This window comes from Zeugodacus cucurbitae, chromosome 4 (genome assembly GCF_028554725.1).
Source record: "Zeugodacus cucurbitae isolate PBARC_wt_2022May chromosome 4, idZeuCucr1.2, whole genome shotgun sequence".
In the NCBI taxonomy this organism is placed as follows: Eukaryota; Metazoa; Arthropoda; class Insecta; order Diptera; family Tephritidae; genus Zeugodacus; species Zeugodacus cucurbitae.
This window is the reverse complement of record NC_071669.1, coordinates 40,201,628-40,219,890: the sequence shown is the minus strand read 5'-3', so window position 1 is coordinate 40,219,890 and position 18,263 is coordinate 40,201,628. Positions and strand designations below refer to the sequence as shown.

Sequence of the window (18,263 nt, the reverse complement as noted above, 5' to 3'; positions counted from 1 at the left end):
AAGTAAACGATGACAACGATGCTTGGCTCATGTGGTTCGACTTTTGAGTAAATATATCGAATATAATTCTTGAGTCTCTAAAAATTTTGCAGGGTTAATTATGTATATTGCAATTTATGACTCTAAAGTATTGGAAAAATTTTAGAACGATTATCACTTTACCAGCTTTGAGAATAAAATAGCTCAGACCAATACAAAAACTCAAATTTTAAGTCTCCATATGAATAAAACTACCCTTGATGTAGGGTATATTATGTATGCATTCCTGCACGGTGCTATATCAAATATAATTCCTGGGTCTCTGAAAGTTTTGACGGGTTCATTATGTATGTATACTGCGATTTTCACGATTCTTGATGTAGGATATATTATATATGTATTAGCTAACATTGCTCTCTTTCAACTTTCATTTAAAATTTTTCCTACAGGTTTGCCTAATCAGCCACCAGATAAACGCTCACCTCCATATTCGACGGTAACTCGCTTAACAGCTACATTACACACTTATACTGTGTACATATACCAACGCAACAATGGAAATTGTTGCAACATATTTGCATGAATTGCCTGCAATCACAATCATAATCGCGAACGCAATAAAAGCCGTAATGGCGATGGTAATCAGTATTGCATTTGTTGTGAGTGCAAAATTGAAGCTAGGTGTGTGTGATGGGAGCTGTGAATATATGGGTAAACTAGTCTTACCTTCTAAGATTAACTTGGATAAGATTGGATCGGGAAGAGAATACTTGTGTTTTTTTATTATTTGACATTAAAAGTAAATGGCAAATATTGCGGCAGACAGTGATTACAGCCGCTTCTGTTAAAATCACTCACACTAATTATATACTGAACATAGATAGTTGTCAGCTCAGCAATTTTTATGATATAAATAGTGAATGGGTTTATTTTCTTTATATTAATCTTTTAGATGTCGGAAGAAGCTATCCTTCTACTCCTTAAACTAGTGATGAGCGATATTTCACTACCGGTGATTTTTTCACTGTGATTGAAAAATCACATATAGCAACTGTGATCAATTTTTGTAAATATCAGTGATTTACAATCGCAATTGCAGTTCAGTAAATTGAGTTCGCTCACAGTAGCTATAGAGAAGTTAAGTGCTTTTGTTCGATCACAGTACATATAGGAGTTCAGTAATTCTAATTCGATCATTGTAGCAATAGCAGTTCGAAAAGAAGCAATCACTGTTCAGTACCAATATCAGTTCGAAAGGAGCAATCACTGTTCAGTACCACTATCAGTTCGAAAGTAGCAATCACTGTTCAGTGATCACTGTAGCAATTTTAGTTGCGATTCCGATAATTTTGGGTACGGTGATTACAAAAGCAGTTAAATGTACCCAAAATTTATTAATTATTCAGATTACAAAAGCAGGTAAAATTTGGATATTGTTAAAATTAATAAAAATATGAATGTAAAAAAATTAAAAAAAAGTCGGGGTACAAATTCTCATAAATTTGTTTTTTTTTTTTTTTTGTTGTGATCGCAATAGCAATATAAAATCACAGTGATTCAAAAATAGCAATATCGCTCATCACTACCTTAAACCCCCTCGCAATGACTACTGTAATTTATGATAACTGTTTAAAGTATGAATTCTGTTGGAAATTCAATTTTACCTCCCCTAGGGCGTTCGTTATGTATGTATGTTATGTAGAAACCTTTAAATTTTAATTTAATCAGCTGTTGAACCTAGGTCTTGCCTAGTGGTATTGTGCAGACTGAGTACATAAATATTAATTTCATTTCCGACCGATTTAAGACACTTCCTTTAGTACTTGTACTTAAAGGCCGTGCCGTCAAAAGAGTTAAACTATAAGGAACAATGACTTGTTGTTTTTTACAATAATTCGACTAATACAGTAATCCCTACATTATTTTTTAATCCCTTCAAAAACATGAAGAAAAGCAATCAACCATTTCCACTACCCCCATTAAGTCATCGTTAATGTTGAATAGTTTGCCAATACGAAATGGCGCTAAAGACACCGATAATATGCCATGGCAATCGATGCCCCATACGTACAACTAGCAATCAGACACGCAGCCAACGGCTGGGACGTGCCAATGATGCACGTCTGTATTTCGGCTTCGTTTAGCTTCGGCCGACGCGTCGTTGACGCTGTAAAGTTGGTTGACGTAAAAAACGGCAACAGATTGGCAGCAGGCGACTACAATAGCAGACACGAAAGCAACAAAACAAAAGCAAAATAAAGTCGCTGAAACAAAAGTGTGACGAGCTCTGCAGCATTTGCCATTCGCTATTCGCCATTCGTTGCTCAAATGCGAACTGTCAGTCGAATAGTCAGCTTGCCCTAGTCTCTGACTTTGCACTTGAATCGCTTTTGTCGCCGTCTTGCCAGTTGTTGTTGCTGCTGCCCGCGGTTGTCGTTGTCTCGCCGCAATTGAACTTGCCACAATGAACCAATAACATTAACCACAACAATAATAATATTAATAAAAATCAGCAACAAAACTGCAAGAAAAAATAGCGATTGAAATAGAGAATAAAGCAACAAGCGGAAATTTATTGAACGACGCACTTGAGGTGCCGGTGAAAACAGGTTGTTCGTCGTTGACTGTCCGTGGCGTTGGAGCGGTTTGTTGTACGGGTGCAAAGTGGGTCACCACAATCACGTACATCTACATGTAAACGCTTATAGGTTTTGTAGCGAGTTTATATGGCGACTTGCCACATATGGCAAGTGTGTTTTTCTTCGCTTTTTATATTGTTGCCACGGTGTGATGCCGTGCTGCATTCCGCGATGCCTCATTGTTGCATTCACGCAGCATCCATAAGAAACCACATCGCCAACCACAAACACCAATACTGCCTATGTGAATGTGTAATGCAACTCTGCGTCAGTAAGTGCATTATAGCAATTGCTATGCAGGTGCAACACGCATTTGTAGGTTTCAAATTCTTTTGCCACAAAAAGTAACACATAGGCACTTATTTATAAGGTGCCAGGAAAAGCTGTTTTGGTATTTCCGAAATCATAACCCTCCTCTCAGCACAGCTCACAGCCTGATATAAGAAATGTAGACAACTTACTTCCGGGTCATAGATATAGTTTTATAAAATTCCATAGCATTTGAAACAACTCAGAAAATAGGTAAAAGAATTCTACCGATCGACATTTGAGTATATAACTATAACAGAGTTCGGTTCTCAAATTTTCGCCTTTGTAGGTCTATTAACAACGTGAGTGAAGATGTAAGATATTGGTTTGAAGTAAGTTTTGCGTACTAGTAATCAGAATTATTTTACAACAGAAGTCCCTTATAACATACAATTTTCTCGAGATTGCTCGGTACACCCACCATTGTTTCTGACTTGCCTTTGGCTGAGTTCTCACTATGCTCTGCTGTTTTTAATGTACATATCAAGTTTTTCACGAAAATTGGAAATAATATATAATATAGTTTTTGATAAGAGAACCCATTGTATTTTAATGACCATAACTAGTTCCATTTTTTGATAACGTAATATATAATGTATCCTTTGTTTTCAGCGGCTCTTCCCGGTTCCGTGTGCTACAGCCATGCCCACTGTCAAATGTTCGACTCTCGCTCCCATTGCGATTTCCTCATACCAAATCTCTTCGGTCGTTGCCAATGCACTTCACCTGCCAAGCTTGTTGGCGGATTTTGTGTGGACGGTAATGCTGCAGTACCAACCGAAGCGGCAGCACCTATTCCAACGTCAACAAGTACCACAACTACAACTACCACCACAACAACAACCACAGCTGCACCAGTAACCACAACAACTGCAGCGCCAGCGGCTGAACCAGTGCGGTACGACAGTGTGGAGGAACAATCAACTTTCGATGATATTGCGGAATCTCCAGCTAATTCTGATGCCGATATGGATTTGGCCACAACTACAGCACAACAGTTATTAACACCTGCTGCAGCTGAAGAGCAATCACATGGAATAGCGGCTGATGAAGTATTGCCACAAGAAACCACACCGATCGTAGATGATTATCCCTATAAGATCGATGATGAGTATGATGGTGAGGATGTAGCAAATCCAGAACAGCAGCTGCAACAAGTTGAAGCTAACGAACAACAGCCCCAACTTGAGGAAGAACAAGAAGAGCATTTCCCAATTAATCATGAGCCCACCGTAGACGAAGCACATGTGGAAGAGGACTTACAACACCCAGATCATGTGATGGAACAAATTGATGGAGAGACTGTTAAAGAAACATCACAAGCCACACAACAAGAGCAGCATCATCATATAACGGAACCCCATATCGAAGCCGATTTCGTAGAAACAATGCCAGTAGATGAAGCATCCCAAGTTGCAGAGCAAGAGCTGCTGGATCAAGTAGCAGAAGACCATAAAGAGCATGAGTTAGAAGAAGCTGCGCCTGTTGAAGAACAAGATCAACTAGAGAGCGAAGATCATAAGGAATCAAACTATGTGGAAATTGAGCCAATCAAAACAGTGCCTACCTTGGAAAAAGAAGAGCAGTTAGACCACATACAAGAAGATCACAAACAATCAGAATACGTAGAGGAAGAGCCAATTAAAGAAACCCCACATGTGGAACAACACGAAATGAATGCTGCGGCTGAAGTTCCAAATGCTGCTGATGATACTAATATTGCTGAAGAACCATATGTTGCTGAGACTTCCTTTGACAATGTGGGTATTACTTCTCATCCTTCAAATGAACTTCAGTTGGAAACAGAACCTGCAAGAGATGAACAACAACAAGATATGGAAACGGAACATATTATTGAAGAAGAAGAAGAGAATGTAGCTGAACAAGTCGTAGAAGACAATAAACAAAATAACGAAACTCCACAATTCCTCAACGAACATGAATATGATATAGAACAGCATACAACTGCCATACCAGAAGAGAGCAACGACGAATCGGTACAGAATGTAAAGACAGAGCAGCCAAGCATTGATACAATACCTGTGGTGCAAGATCAAGAAATAGAACAAGCTGCCGGAGAAACCCACTTGGATGAAACGGAACATATTGCCGAGGAAGTACCAGAAAGTACTCAACAAGACCAGCAAAACAATGAATCGTCTAATGTTGTAGAGCCGGAACAGCTTGCCGAGGAAGTCGCAGAATATGTTCCACAGGATCATAAAAACAATGAAGCATCTAATATCGCTGAGGCAGAACAGCTTGCCGAGGAAGTCGCAGAAAATGTTCCACAGGAACACCAAAACAATGAAGCATCTAATGTCGCTGAGGTGGAACTCCAACCTGTGGAAGTGACAGCAAATCTTCCACAGGAACTTGATAATACTGTTGCTGAAACGGCACACCATGCCGACGAAGTGCCAGATAGCATTCCACAAGAAAACCAAAATATTGAATCAACCAATCTGATTGAAACGGAACACGTTGCTGAGGAAGAACCGCAAAGCCTTCCACAAGAACTTCAACAGAATGAAGCATCTAATGACGCCGAAGAAAATAAAAATCAGCAAAAACTAGAGTCAAACTTAGTACCGCAAGCCGAAGAGGAAAGTACAACTTCCGTTGAGGCACAACAACAAAATCAATATTATGCTGATGAGTTGTCACCCGCCACAATTGTGCCTCATGATGCCACCGATGCGCCAAATTCAATGTCATCGGAACAGCAGTATGTTGATTTTCATCCTGAAATGGAGATGTACGAAGATGTGGAGCACGAAGAAGAGCATGCCGCAGATATTGCTGACGATACGATGAAATTCGATTATGAGACAGCACAGGATGAATTCAATCAGGAAAATACTGAAGCTAGCAATGTAGATGAAGCCTATGCAGCTACTGACTATCCAAATGGCGCTCAAGAATCTGACAAAGCCCCTGCTGCTTCGTCCATGACATCGGAATTCGATTTGCAGCCTCAAGCGCCATTGCTTGCTGAGCATGAAAACCAACACGAAACAGAGGAATTCAGCCAACAGCATTTAGAAGAAAACAAAGTTGTCGAAGCACATGAAACTGAAAGTGAAGCACAACAGCCACCACAGGCAGATGCCGTTACTTCACCTATAGAAGCAGAGGAAAACGAAAATGTGGAAATTGAAAGTTTTACTGCCGCTAATGACTTAAACGCAATCAATATAGACGCTGAGTCGACACTTGCAGCAGAAGAACATAACAACAACAACAATGCTGAGCTTAGCGCTAACGTTGATCATGATGAGTTGGAGGAACAACCAGCCGCAATAACGGAACAAATTGCACCAGAAATTCAAGCGGAGAACCTACTTATACCGGAAGATTTATTAGCTGAACCCAGCACTGATGAGGAAATTGTAAAGGTACCACAACTGCCATCAAGTGATGTTATTGCAGAAGAAAATTTAGAACAAACTAATAAGAACCAAGAAGAGGACGAAGATGACGAGAACGTTATCGGTTCAAATGGTGTTGTAACTGAGGAAATTATTTCACTCGATCATGAAGGAGCTGCTAGTGAATTAGTCCAACAAGTTGCCGACGATGTGGAAATTACTAATGCTCATAAATATTACCCTCATCAAACTGCTGTAACGCCACTATCCGACGAGCAACTTACTTCGGGCAATGAAGAAATTTCGAGTTTACCGCTTGCGGCAGAGGAGACAGTTGCGCAAAACGAAAATGAGGCAAATGCTAATGATCAAAATGATAAGCTGATTATAGAGGAAGCGGACATTATTGGAGATGTAGATGACGCTGTAGCGACGACCCAACTACCGCTGATTCAAGAGAACGTTGTTGAAGCTGAAGAACATAATGAAATTGTTCCGTCCGCTGAACTCAACATAGACAACGAAATGGCTGAGAGCGAAACTCACACGGAGCGTTACGTTTTGGAAGATGCTAATGAATTAGGAATAAATAAAGTTGAAGTAAAGCCTGCTGAGCAAGACTTAGAGAATACAGTCACAGCAAACGTACCCGAGGCTCCTTTAGAAGCTGATAATGTACATGAACATTTAAGTGTTGTAGAAAATGCAGATTTGACTGAGCAAACCCAATTCACAGAGCAAACGACACCAGAGAGCACTGCTACTGTAATGCAAGAAAGCACTTTTGAGGACAATAAGGCTGTTGAAGAACCAAATAAATTTGATCAAATTACAAATGCTGATGAAACTATACCACTGGAACAACTCAGCCATACTTCCTTTGAGCATATCAACCCGATAGAAGCAGACAATTCTATTGGTTCAATTGAAGAAGCGGCAAATCTCTCAGAAACCTCATTAGAATTAGCGCTGAATGAAAATGCTGAAAAGGAAATCGTGACTTCGTTACCCGAAGTTGACTATGCACAAATTGACAGCTTCGAAATGCTGAATAATGCCCAAAATGAGCACACTGGTGAACTGTTGGAACACATTGATGAACAAACTGAAACGAATTTGATCGACTTTAATGAACAAGATGAATCGCTACCACAAACGATTACACATACTGATGTTTATAATGAATCATTTGAGGAACACGAATCGATTGCTGATATACTAAGTGATCTTATGGCAGAGGACATAACTACAGCGACGCCATTAGAAGCCGTAACAGAAGTAGAAGGTGTAATATCTCAGGAAGATACCAACGGTAATGCAAACGAAAGCCCCAACGCACTGCCGGACGGAAATGTAGTACATGGATCCGACGTAAGTGCAGCTGACACGAATATTGTTGGAGAAAAGCCAGCAATGCCGCCTCAGACTGAGACGACGGAGACACATGAGGCACAAGACGAAAAATTAATAGCATTCTACCCCGAAGCGCAAGACCTGAGTGTGCAAGCAAGCAATGATATTGAAGCGCCACAAGAATCAGCATCCGCAACACATTTGACTGAATTGCCCGCCGAAAGCAGCACCAATGCACAAAATATCGAGGAAATCGACCACACATTATCACCTGAAGAGTTGCCATTCGACTTAACCTCCATTGACGATTTACAACCGCAAGAATTGGAGTCCGATAGTTTAATATTGGAAACTACTATTGCTCCAAAAGTGATTTCCAACGTGGAAGAAGAAGAAGCATCTGGTGACGGTGCACAAGAAATCCGCAATGAGGAAGCAACCGCGACACCTGGTGATATCGTCGAAATTACCACACAGACTATGTTGGGCTTGGCCAGTCGGGTAACGCTAATGGAACCAGCTGCGCCAATCGTGACAACACTCAAACCACTGATGGCAGAAGTAACACCTGAGAGTGAGGCAACACCAGAGCCAGTAAAAGAACTACCAGGCACAGAGAATATCTTGAGTGTTAAACCAAATACAGGTTAGCGCGTTGAATGTGTACTTTATTTTGGACTATTAACCAAAAATATTTCCTTTCACAGAAATTCGTAAGCGTGTTGAACTGGGCACCGAAGCCGTTTCGCTCGGTCTGAGCTGCATGAACGACAGACAATGTCAACTGGCTGACCCCAACACGGTTTGTAACACGCGTGGCGTATGCGACTGCGCATTGAGCGAAACAACAGCGGAAACGCAATGCAGCGCACAGCGTACTGGTTGCGCCCCAGGTACCTTCCAGGTAACAATTAATAAAAATGTCAAACCACCGTTTAGAGTAGTGACTTAAATGATCTCTTTTCTTCACAACTGCGCAGTGCCGTTCCAGCGGCGTTTGTATCTCATGGTTCTTTGTATGCGACGGCCGTCCAGACTGCAACGACGACTCGGATGAGGAGTGCACATTCAATGCGCGTCTGAATCAAACCTGCCCACAGGAAGCGTTCCAATGCGAGCGTAGTGGCCGTTGCATTTCGCGTGCCGCGCGCTGTGATGGACGCAAACAATGCCCACATGGCGAGGATGAGTTGGGTTGCAATGCTGTGAAAGCTGGCGCATGTCCGCCACATACCTTCCGTTGCAAGAGCGGTGAATGTTTGCCCGAATATGAGTACTGTAATGCGATTATCTCCTGTCGCGATGGCAGTGATGAGCCACCTCATTTATGTGGCTCGCGTTCGATGCCGACTTTCTTCCTGCGTCTGATGAATGCCGGTGGTCTGCTGGAGAACGAAGATGCCTACTGTCCGCATCGTTGCAGCAATGGACGTTGCCGCTCGACTGCGATCGTTTGTTCGGGTCGCGATGGTTGTGGTGATGGCACCGATGAGCAGACTTGCTCCGTTTGCAGTAAGTTGAAAAGTTTTTTTCTATAAAAAACTGATATAATGAAAATATTAAAAAAAAATATTTTTTTTTAGGATGTCCTGCGCCCAATAGCAACAGTTTGCCTAACTACCTTGCCCGACATCGCCCAATGCCATTGTGGTAGGCTAGCGCCACCATCGACATGCCTTCTACCATAGCATGTGTGACTGGAAACCTAAATTAGTTTGGGGAAAATGTGACACATTTTCATTGTATGAGCTGACCCGCATGGAGCTTGGCATCAAATTTTACCTTCGCTTTTACCACAAGCATGTATCCATATGTATCAAAGGCTATTTTGATATTCCATGCGCCTGAAATTAGTTGATAAGTTTATTTATTCTATGCATAAAACTATGTCTTATCATTATAACTAAATACTTCGAAGCAATTGCCGCCTTGCTGGCGAGGGACAACGATTATAAAGTGGCAAGCCATAGATTTGTAATTTCGCACGTAATATTTTATTTATGACAGGAAAGCAAATGATTATGAGCACGCGTGCAAATTCTTTGACCCAGTGATGTTGGCAATTGCTCACACAAACAAACACCACCCCAACAAGAATAACCATTCACGACACTTTTATTTATTTAAAACTATTTATTCTCATCTATAATTTAATTTGTTTAATTTTTTCATTGGCCGCATAATGTTTAGTATGTAGTATTAAGTTAAATCATGATAAAGCAGTTCGAAGATTTTAACAATTATAAAAAATTCAAAGTAATCACTTTAAATTTATTAATATGAAACTAAATGGAATTATTAGAAATTAAAAATATTAAAACCAGACGAATTATTGTATTAGTAAGACAGCTCCTTATATCGCCAATTGAACAAATTCATATCGACCATGTATAAATAATTTTTTTTTTATATAATAGGGATTGCCATCATCTAAAATAACAAACGCAACAATATAACGGTTAATGTACCATTTTAAATCACAATATTATCGATTCTCTTCTAACTACATTTGAAGCTTGTTTACGTTTAAAAATCCCTTATTAAAATAAAAATCTTAATTTGTAAATACACTTGTAAGTAAAAAATATAAATTCACTAAAAAACTGTTAAAGTGCTGACAATACACACACGAAGACATACATGCATATACTAACATACATATGTATGTGTAGCCGCATGTAATAGTTACATCTAAGTATGAAAAAAACAATATATTTAATTTTTGAAACGTGCATTTAGTAAACTGAGTTATTTTACAGTTGCCAAGCAGCGGCCAAAACTGGTGAAATTAATTTATGTAGTTATGTATTTAAAATGGAGAGTGTTACACATGGAAAGTTAGATAATAAATACGAATTGCATTTATTAATAATTAAAATTAAATAAAAATTAAAACTTCAAAAAGTTTAATTCCTTCGTTTAATTATTTTTACACATCGTTAATGTTACAGTATATACACATGCTCATATCTTCACAGTATGTCAGGAGTACACCAATTTTTAAGTAGTCCAAGAATATTTCACTCCTTGCTATATTTATCGCTGCTATAAGGGACTTCCGATCATCAAATTGACTGCCTGACTCATAAACCTTGTGGGACATCTTCCCCCTTTGTTTCCTTCCTTTGTTTGTGTCAAGATGCAATAATTTTTGATATTTGAAACTGTAGCATAATTGTTTCATAATGACATACCAATCAACCGCAGCCTAAACCATCAGAGCCCCTCCGCGATTATGGTGACGGGCTAGAAATCGTTCCTCTGACCTAAGGTAATGGAATTAATATTTATTGTTGCCGGGACCGTCGAAAATTTCACTGAACACATTATCTATTTCCGTTTACTTTTCCAATACATGTGATTCTAGCAAAACTGTAGCCTTGAGTCCTTCCGTTTAGCATTTAAATGCATTTTTTATTACTCTTCTTACAGTGGAAGTTTTTTTTTTTTTTTAATATATACTGCATTTTATTTCCGCGGTCGCCCTTTTCGTCTTCGTTTCATCATTTTTTTCATATGACGTCAGATGCTGTAAAAAATTGAAGTCGACATTTGCACTTCTATTAATTTTGGAAGCACTAACTCGTGCATAGAGGCCTTAATCCGGAAATTATACAAATTTGGTATTTTCGACTTCAAAAAGTGCATCTCAAAGTCTCATATTCACTAAAACTACCTGATATCGTTTCAAACGTTCCAAAATGTTCTTAAGTACCACAAATAACAGTTTTATTCATAAATTTTATTCATTTTGTGTGTCATAAAGGACAGTCTAAGTGAGTTTCTCTTCAGTTGTGGGGATATACCTCTTGACCTAAACTAACCTAACCTATACATTACCCGATAAGTTTTAATAGTTAAAATCGTCCAATAACAATAATCTTAAGTAAGAAACGTATATTAATCGATTTTCGAAGTTTATATGGGAGATTTTATAAGTAGTCAAAGTTGGATGTTCGTTCTATACATTTCGAAAAATAATAGGCTAATTTTTGAAGAAGTTTCAGTTTCTAAGTTTGATTCAATACCCAGAAAAAAGTTAAGCAGCACTTACATATTTTAAGGACATACAGTTGTCCACAAAAAAATAGGAGTGCGCTCATGGACAATTCAAATCTTTATATTTTCCATAATAAAAATGATTTTTGTTTAAAATTTTTTACACAATATAACCACTAATGATGTACTAATATTTCCACAATCCATTTGTTGCAATTAAACGTAATAAAATATTTGTATCGCGACTTTTGTTAAATAAACTCAAAAACTAGTTCCACAAAAAATAGGAGTATTCCATACTAATACGAGATAATTTTGAAATTTTAAGGTAAAACACTTTCATATCTTTATAGAATAATAAAATAATTAATATTTCATTGAATAGCTTAAATTTTTTAATAGAGGTCAACCCCTCTGGGGCATATAGTCTATAAGATCCTGCCAACGTTTGAATGATCTTCCTTCCCAAACCTCCTTCACTACCAGCGACAAATCTCTCAAATTGATTGGTTTCCGTAAACTGAACTGCGTGGCCACCTAACCACTTATCTGCCCACTCTCTGGTATGTTTAGGCTAATTAATAATGTTGGTGTACCCACATCAATGGTATATTCCATGAGGGACATGGTAGCAATATTTTTGCTAATATTTTGATATATTCCATGCGATCCATGATGGCCTCCATCAAGAGAATTAAACAAACTAATGATTTTGAGGCCACCATGTTATTTCGTGTTATATGGACCTCTAACAATGTTTCTTGAACCTTAGTACAGGTTACAGCACAAATAATTCATTTTTTTATTCATTTTAATATAAAATGTGTCGCCATTTACTCACTGGCTGGGAGTCGTTTTTTTGAAAATTGTTTACGGGCTTCTGTGTGTTTATTATATATAGTAGTGATGCTTTTCTCGGATTTTTTGTTCCGTGGCAACAGAATACGAACAATTTAAGTAATAATTGGCAAATTTGGTTCGACCTGGATGCTCCTAGCTAATGCCAAGGGATACATTTCGCGGTAATATCCTATAGTGTGATCACCTGTATTGCATTTTTAGCAATTTTGTTCACGTATTTCATAATTATTACTGTACTTAATGTATTTGCTACTATTTGAGCAGATTATTCTTAGATTTTCTAGAGCTCCTTACACGTTTTCAGTAATTTTCGTAATTTTTTTGATAACTTCTCGAATTTTTTCGGTCTAGTACTATCCTATACCCTGATAAGAAAAACGCATTGATTAAATTAACCTTAATTAATTAAAATTTCTTCTAAATTATGGAACTCTACTTACTTTTCCAATTTTGTTAATATTTTTTATGTTATAGTTCATTTTTTAAAGGAAATGTCTAACACTCCTATTTTTTGTGGAATGCAAAACCAAGTACTTCTGAGAACTTGCAAAACTGTATTAAAATAACGGTTAATAGATGAAAAATTGGTATTATTGGTATTATAAAGCCAGTATCCCGTTATATAAACCGTTTTTTATCCCATCAATTTTTTGAGATCCTAAAGAGTTCTGAACCCAAATACATTTTTCATATTGGCACTTCTATTATTTTGTGGACAACTGTACATCTACTACTGCTTATACATTCGGATAACTATGACAAACAATATTAAAATGCATACATATCGCTCATTTACATGAATAGTGTCATAACTCAAAATTCAAAATTTTTGAGTTGAGTAAGAAAGGAAGAAAAATAAACTGTCGAAGTTCCACTTGTTATGTTGCATTATTATGATACCGAAGTTGATTTATATTTTTCATAAATAACGACATACTTCAATGTGGGTCTCGTTTATGCCTTTAGTACACCCTATTTAGTCCACTTTCGCTCAGACTTTTATTTAATATATTGCATGATTATAGTTTATTCAATAAACTTATGGCGTTTTCTATATTTGCTAAATAACTTTAAACCGTTCTCCTGAATAATCGACTTTTAAGAGTTGTTTAGTTTTACTATATATAGTCATATACCAATGCTCCCACTACTAACAACATACATTTATAATTGCAGTCTTTATTTACATCTAATATTTAGCCTCTCACATATATTCATTCCACTTCTCCTGAATATTCATTCCACTTCGTTATTTACTCACTTGCAAACTGATCTTTCCAATAAGAACTTTCTCTGTAAATAACAACAATACACATTTTTGCTCTCACACTAGTTTTAAGCTCATTGTCATATACTCTTAGTTTTAAGAATTGTAATTTACGATAATTAATAAAGTTACATTCGAAAAGAACGACGTATTCTTATTATATGTAAATGAGCGACATGTACTACATAAAGAACTAAATATTGTAAAAAATTTCAAGTTAATGAAAACTTATTCTTGTTAACGTTAGTAATCAACACAGTTCAAAATGAAATTGGTTTTTTGTATATATCTCCCCAACTACATATAAACCAAACCTTACTCGATACATTTTCCTTTAGCATCCTATTGTACACCATGGAAATGGGTTAGTAACCCCCATAAAAAAGTTTATTTTGAAAACTTCTAAACACAGCGGCCCTCAGAATTTGATCGAAATCGTCGCCCACTTTTGGGTCAAAAACATAATCTCAAGAACTACTCGACAAATTTCTATGAAATTTGCGACATAATATTTTCTTGCTAATCAACCAACTTTCAACATACATATCTACATACATTTGTAGAATAAATTTTTCGAGCACTTCTTTCCCAAATGTGTTATTTAATTTGTTCAACTAAAATTAAAAATAATTAAAATTTTATGACAATAATGGTTATTTTATAAATCTTAGAAAAGAAAAGTAAAATAATTTACAGATTACAGATTACATTTTCAAATTATCAAACACAAGTGTTTGCCATGGTACTTATCGTATTCTTGGCAGTTAAAGATAAACTATAATTACTATATCAACGGTATAGTTTAATGTTTATATACATATGTACAAGTATAAAGGAGAAAATTACGAATTTCGATTATTGCGTGCGCAATAGAGAAAGCAAGCAGTAGCATATTTGTTTACTGCAATAATTAAAAGAAAATACAACAATTGCCAAACCAAAACAAACAAGTGCGAATGCATTTCGTATTCCGCGCGCTTTGCAATTTTCGCAATTAACACGATATAGCGCAAACTCACCACAGCCTGTTGAGTTGGAGAGTCCATAGTACGGAGAGTGACTTTTTAGCATGTTGCTTTGCCTTGGGTGGTTAATCTGTCATTCATTCATCGGCAGGCTGCACTAAAGAGTAGATTTCGTAGAAGTTGAACTAAAATTCACAAAAAAAAAATGCTTTTGATAATTAGTTGTAAATCTGGGTAAATTCTTTTATGAATTAAGCGCTACTTTTAGTGATACTATATTCATCTGTTGAAAACTGTGAAAGCAACGTTGATGTGTATTAGAATAGCAGAGTGTTATAGTGTGAATATAATAATGTATAAAAAGAGCGATAGTGAATTGTATGCAACAAATTGCACTGGTAGTACGAAGGTAAACATTTTTCATGGGATTTTAAAGTTTTGAAAAAGTATTCGTGAAAAAAAATTATATTGACCCATATGATCACTCTCAAATATCAAATATGATAAAAGTTCTTATACAGGCAGAAACTTAGTCTCATTGTTCTTTAAAATACTAAAACTAAACTAATAATGATAGTTTTATAACAACTCGAGTTGTCACTTAATATAATTTAAAGAATATGCAGGAAGTTGACATGGTTTTCCTAACTAAGAATGAACTGATTTTAAAATATTTTATTGTTATTTACATTTCCTTAAAACTTGACAAATGAGTCGCTTCCATTGTGATTTGAAGAATTAAATTTTGTGATTAAAATCGTGTTATAGCTAATCGCCTATCCTACTAATGATGATTTAGTTTCAATCAAATGAAATCAAAACTATTCCTATGCAGTTAGCAATACACTTTCAATGTCTTACGGGGTCTTTCCTTCGCATAATGTTTCACCACACCAACAAGTACTCACATTACTCACCGTTATGCTCTGCTTGTCAACACACTGAGCTTGTGTGCAGGGTGGCAAACGCTCTGAGCACACTACACCGGACATCCGCGAGGACAACAAGGATACGATTGTGCGATATGAGCAAATATTTAGAAAAATCGCACTGCACCAGGCGGTTGTAAACGCGAATTTTCACTAACGCTGACACATTTCACGGTTTACAGGCTTGGCTGCCAACTGCTCGCGGTGTGTTCGGAATCAAATACTTGGTAAATTTTTGGTAAATTCCCATAAATAATGTGTGAATAAAACTAAGTGATTGCAAATGAATGGCGAATGTGTTGAAATTAGTAAATTAAATTTCAGTTGTTGCAAAATTTTGTCGGAAAGTGGATAAACCGATGCGGTGGTAAAGCGAGAAGTGGGTAAGTTGTCAAGCTGCTGTGCTCTCGTGAAAATCATTGCTCAAATTAAGTTATTGCATCGGTGTTGGTGTGGATAGTGGTTTGTGTGTATATTTACATACTATATAGTATATATGTACAAAATGTGTCGTCATCGTTGCGGCCGTCACTGCAGTTACCGTCATCGTATTCACAGCTATTGCCTTGTGCTAATGAATTGGTGACAACCCTGTTGTGAGAAAAATTGAGCTGACTGAAAATGAAAATGCAAAAGTGCAATCTCTTTACTATAGATAAAGGTAAATGAAAAGCCGGTTTGCTCGGCCTTGACTTTTTAAGTGACCAATAAATGTGAGGATGGAGGATGGAGTCATATGTAGAAGTTCACGTAAGTGAGGAAAGTTTCTGACTGCCATTCACTTGGGAGTGGCCAGGAACGATTCTTTTACATGTGGCTCAAGCAGCTCACAACTTCCGGTCTTAGACCAAGTATCCTCTGGGTAGCCAACAGACATCCGTCTGGAAGCGAGCTAAAGTGAGAAGGCGAATCCCGCTTATGCGGTTGTGCGTAGGGCTTGGGACCCACCACATAAAAACGAATAACCAGTGAATAAGAAACACAGGCCTCGGATGAGAAACCCCCCTTTTGATGACGACCACGGCAAACGTATAAAGGACTATGATTTAAGGGCATGCACCTGGAATGTCCGGACCCTTAATTGGGAAGGTGCCTCTGCCCAGCTGGTTGATGTCCTCGTAAGAGTAAAGGCTGACATCACCGCAATCCAAGAAATGCGATGGACGGGACAAGGACGGAAGAAGGTGGGTCCTTGTGACATCTACTACAGCGGCCATATAAAGGAGCGCAAATTCGGTGTGGGATTCGTGGTGGGAGAGAGACTCCGTCGTCGAGTCCTGGCATTCACCCCGGTGGATGAACGTCTAGCCACAATCCGCATCAAAGCGAGGTTCTTCAACATATCGCTGATTTGCGCCCACGCCCCGACGGAAGAGAAGGACGAAGTGACCAAAGATACCTTCTATGAGCGCCTAGAACGTACCTATGAGCGCTGCCCCCGCCACGATGTCAAAATCGTGCTTGGCGATTTCAACGCTAGGGTGGGTAAAGAAGGTGTCTTTGGCACAACAGTCGGAAAATTCAGTTCCATGACGAAACATCACCAAACGGTCTGAGGCTGATCGACTTCGCCGGAGCCCGAAATATGGTCATCTGTAGCACTAGATTTCAGCATAAGAAAATCCATCAAGCTACTTGGCTGTCCCCGGATCGAATCACTCGCAACCAGATCGATCATGTTGTGATAGATGGACGACATGTCTCCAGTGTTTTTGATGTGCGTTCGCTTCGTGGTCCCAACATCGACTCAGACCACTATCTTGTAGCAGCTAAGATACGCACCCGCCTCTGTGTAGAAAAGCGCACACGTCAACAAACACAAGGAAGGTTCGACATCGAGAAGCTGCAATCACAACCGACAGCCGAACGATTTTCTACTCGACTTGCACTCCTGCTCTCTGAGAGCACTCATCAGCATCTCGGTATAAGGGAGCTGTGGGACGGCATATCAAACTCCTTACGTACAGCTGCAACCGAAACCATTGGCTTTCGGAAAAGCCAAAAAAACAGCTGGTATGATGAGGATTGTCGTCTCGCAGTGGAGAGAAAACAGACTGCCTACCTCGCAATGTTGCGATCGACCGCAACACGAGCGGGATGGGAAAGATACCGAGAGCTGAATAGGGAAGCGAGACGCATTTGCAGAAAAAGAAAGAAAGAGGCAGAAATGCGTGAGTATGAAGAGCTTGACAAGCTGGCCGACAGGGGTAATGCTCGAAAATTTTACGAAAAGATCCGGCGACTAACTGAAGGTTTCAAGACCGGAGCACACTCCTGTAGGACCCCCAGCGGTGATTTAGTGGTTGATGACCAGAGTATACTGTGTTTGTGGAGGGAACATTTCTCCAGCCTGCTGAATGGCAGTGAAAGTACAACACCAGGAGATGGCGAACCCGATTCCCCAATCGACGACGATGGAACAGATGTTCCATTGCCCGACCGTGAAGAAATTAGAATAGCAATTACCCGCTTGAAGAACAACAAGGCGGCGGGGGCCGATGGATTGCCGGCCGAGCTATTCAAATACGGCGGCGAAGAGCTGATAAGGTGCATGCATCAGCTTCTTTGCGAAATATGGTCGGAAGAAAGCA

The 18,263-nt window shown here is 38.5% G+C and overlaps 2 protein-coding genes across 3 annotated transcripts in view; both read left to right on the top strand.

Moving 5' to 3' along the window:
* The window catches only part of LOC105214909 (putative mediator of RNA polymerase II transcription subunit 26), a 42,919-nt gene extending 32,358 nt beyond the window's left edge, over nt 1-10,561 (top strand). Inside the window, exons 5-8 of the mRNA XM_054229221.1 lie at nt 3,540-8,297; nt 8,359-8,555; nt 8,632-9,163; nt 9,235-10,561. Of these exons, the coding sequence (XP_054085196.1) occupies nt 3,540-8,297; nt 8,359-8,555; nt 8,632-9,163; nt 9,235-9,305 (5,558 nt within the window). The 3' untranslated portion in view covers nt 9,306-10,561. The remainder of the gene's footprint in view (nt 1-3,539; nt 8,298-8,358; nt 8,556-8,631; nt 9,164-9,234) is intronic.
* A 4,361-nt stretch (nt 10,562-14,922) lies between these two features.
* LOC105214910 (uncharacterized) overlaps nt 14,923-18,263 on the top strand; it is a 31,339-nt gene continuing 27,998 nt past the window's right edge. The window contains exon 1 of one of the 2 annotated variants that reach the window (XM_029042071.2): nt 14,923-15,152. The gene's annotated coding sequence lies outside the window, so the exon portion shown is untranslated. Of the gene's footprint in view, nt 15,153-15,835; nt 16,056-18,263 lie in introns of those variants that run through there. The other variant, XM_029042070.2, reaches the window with a different exon arrangement.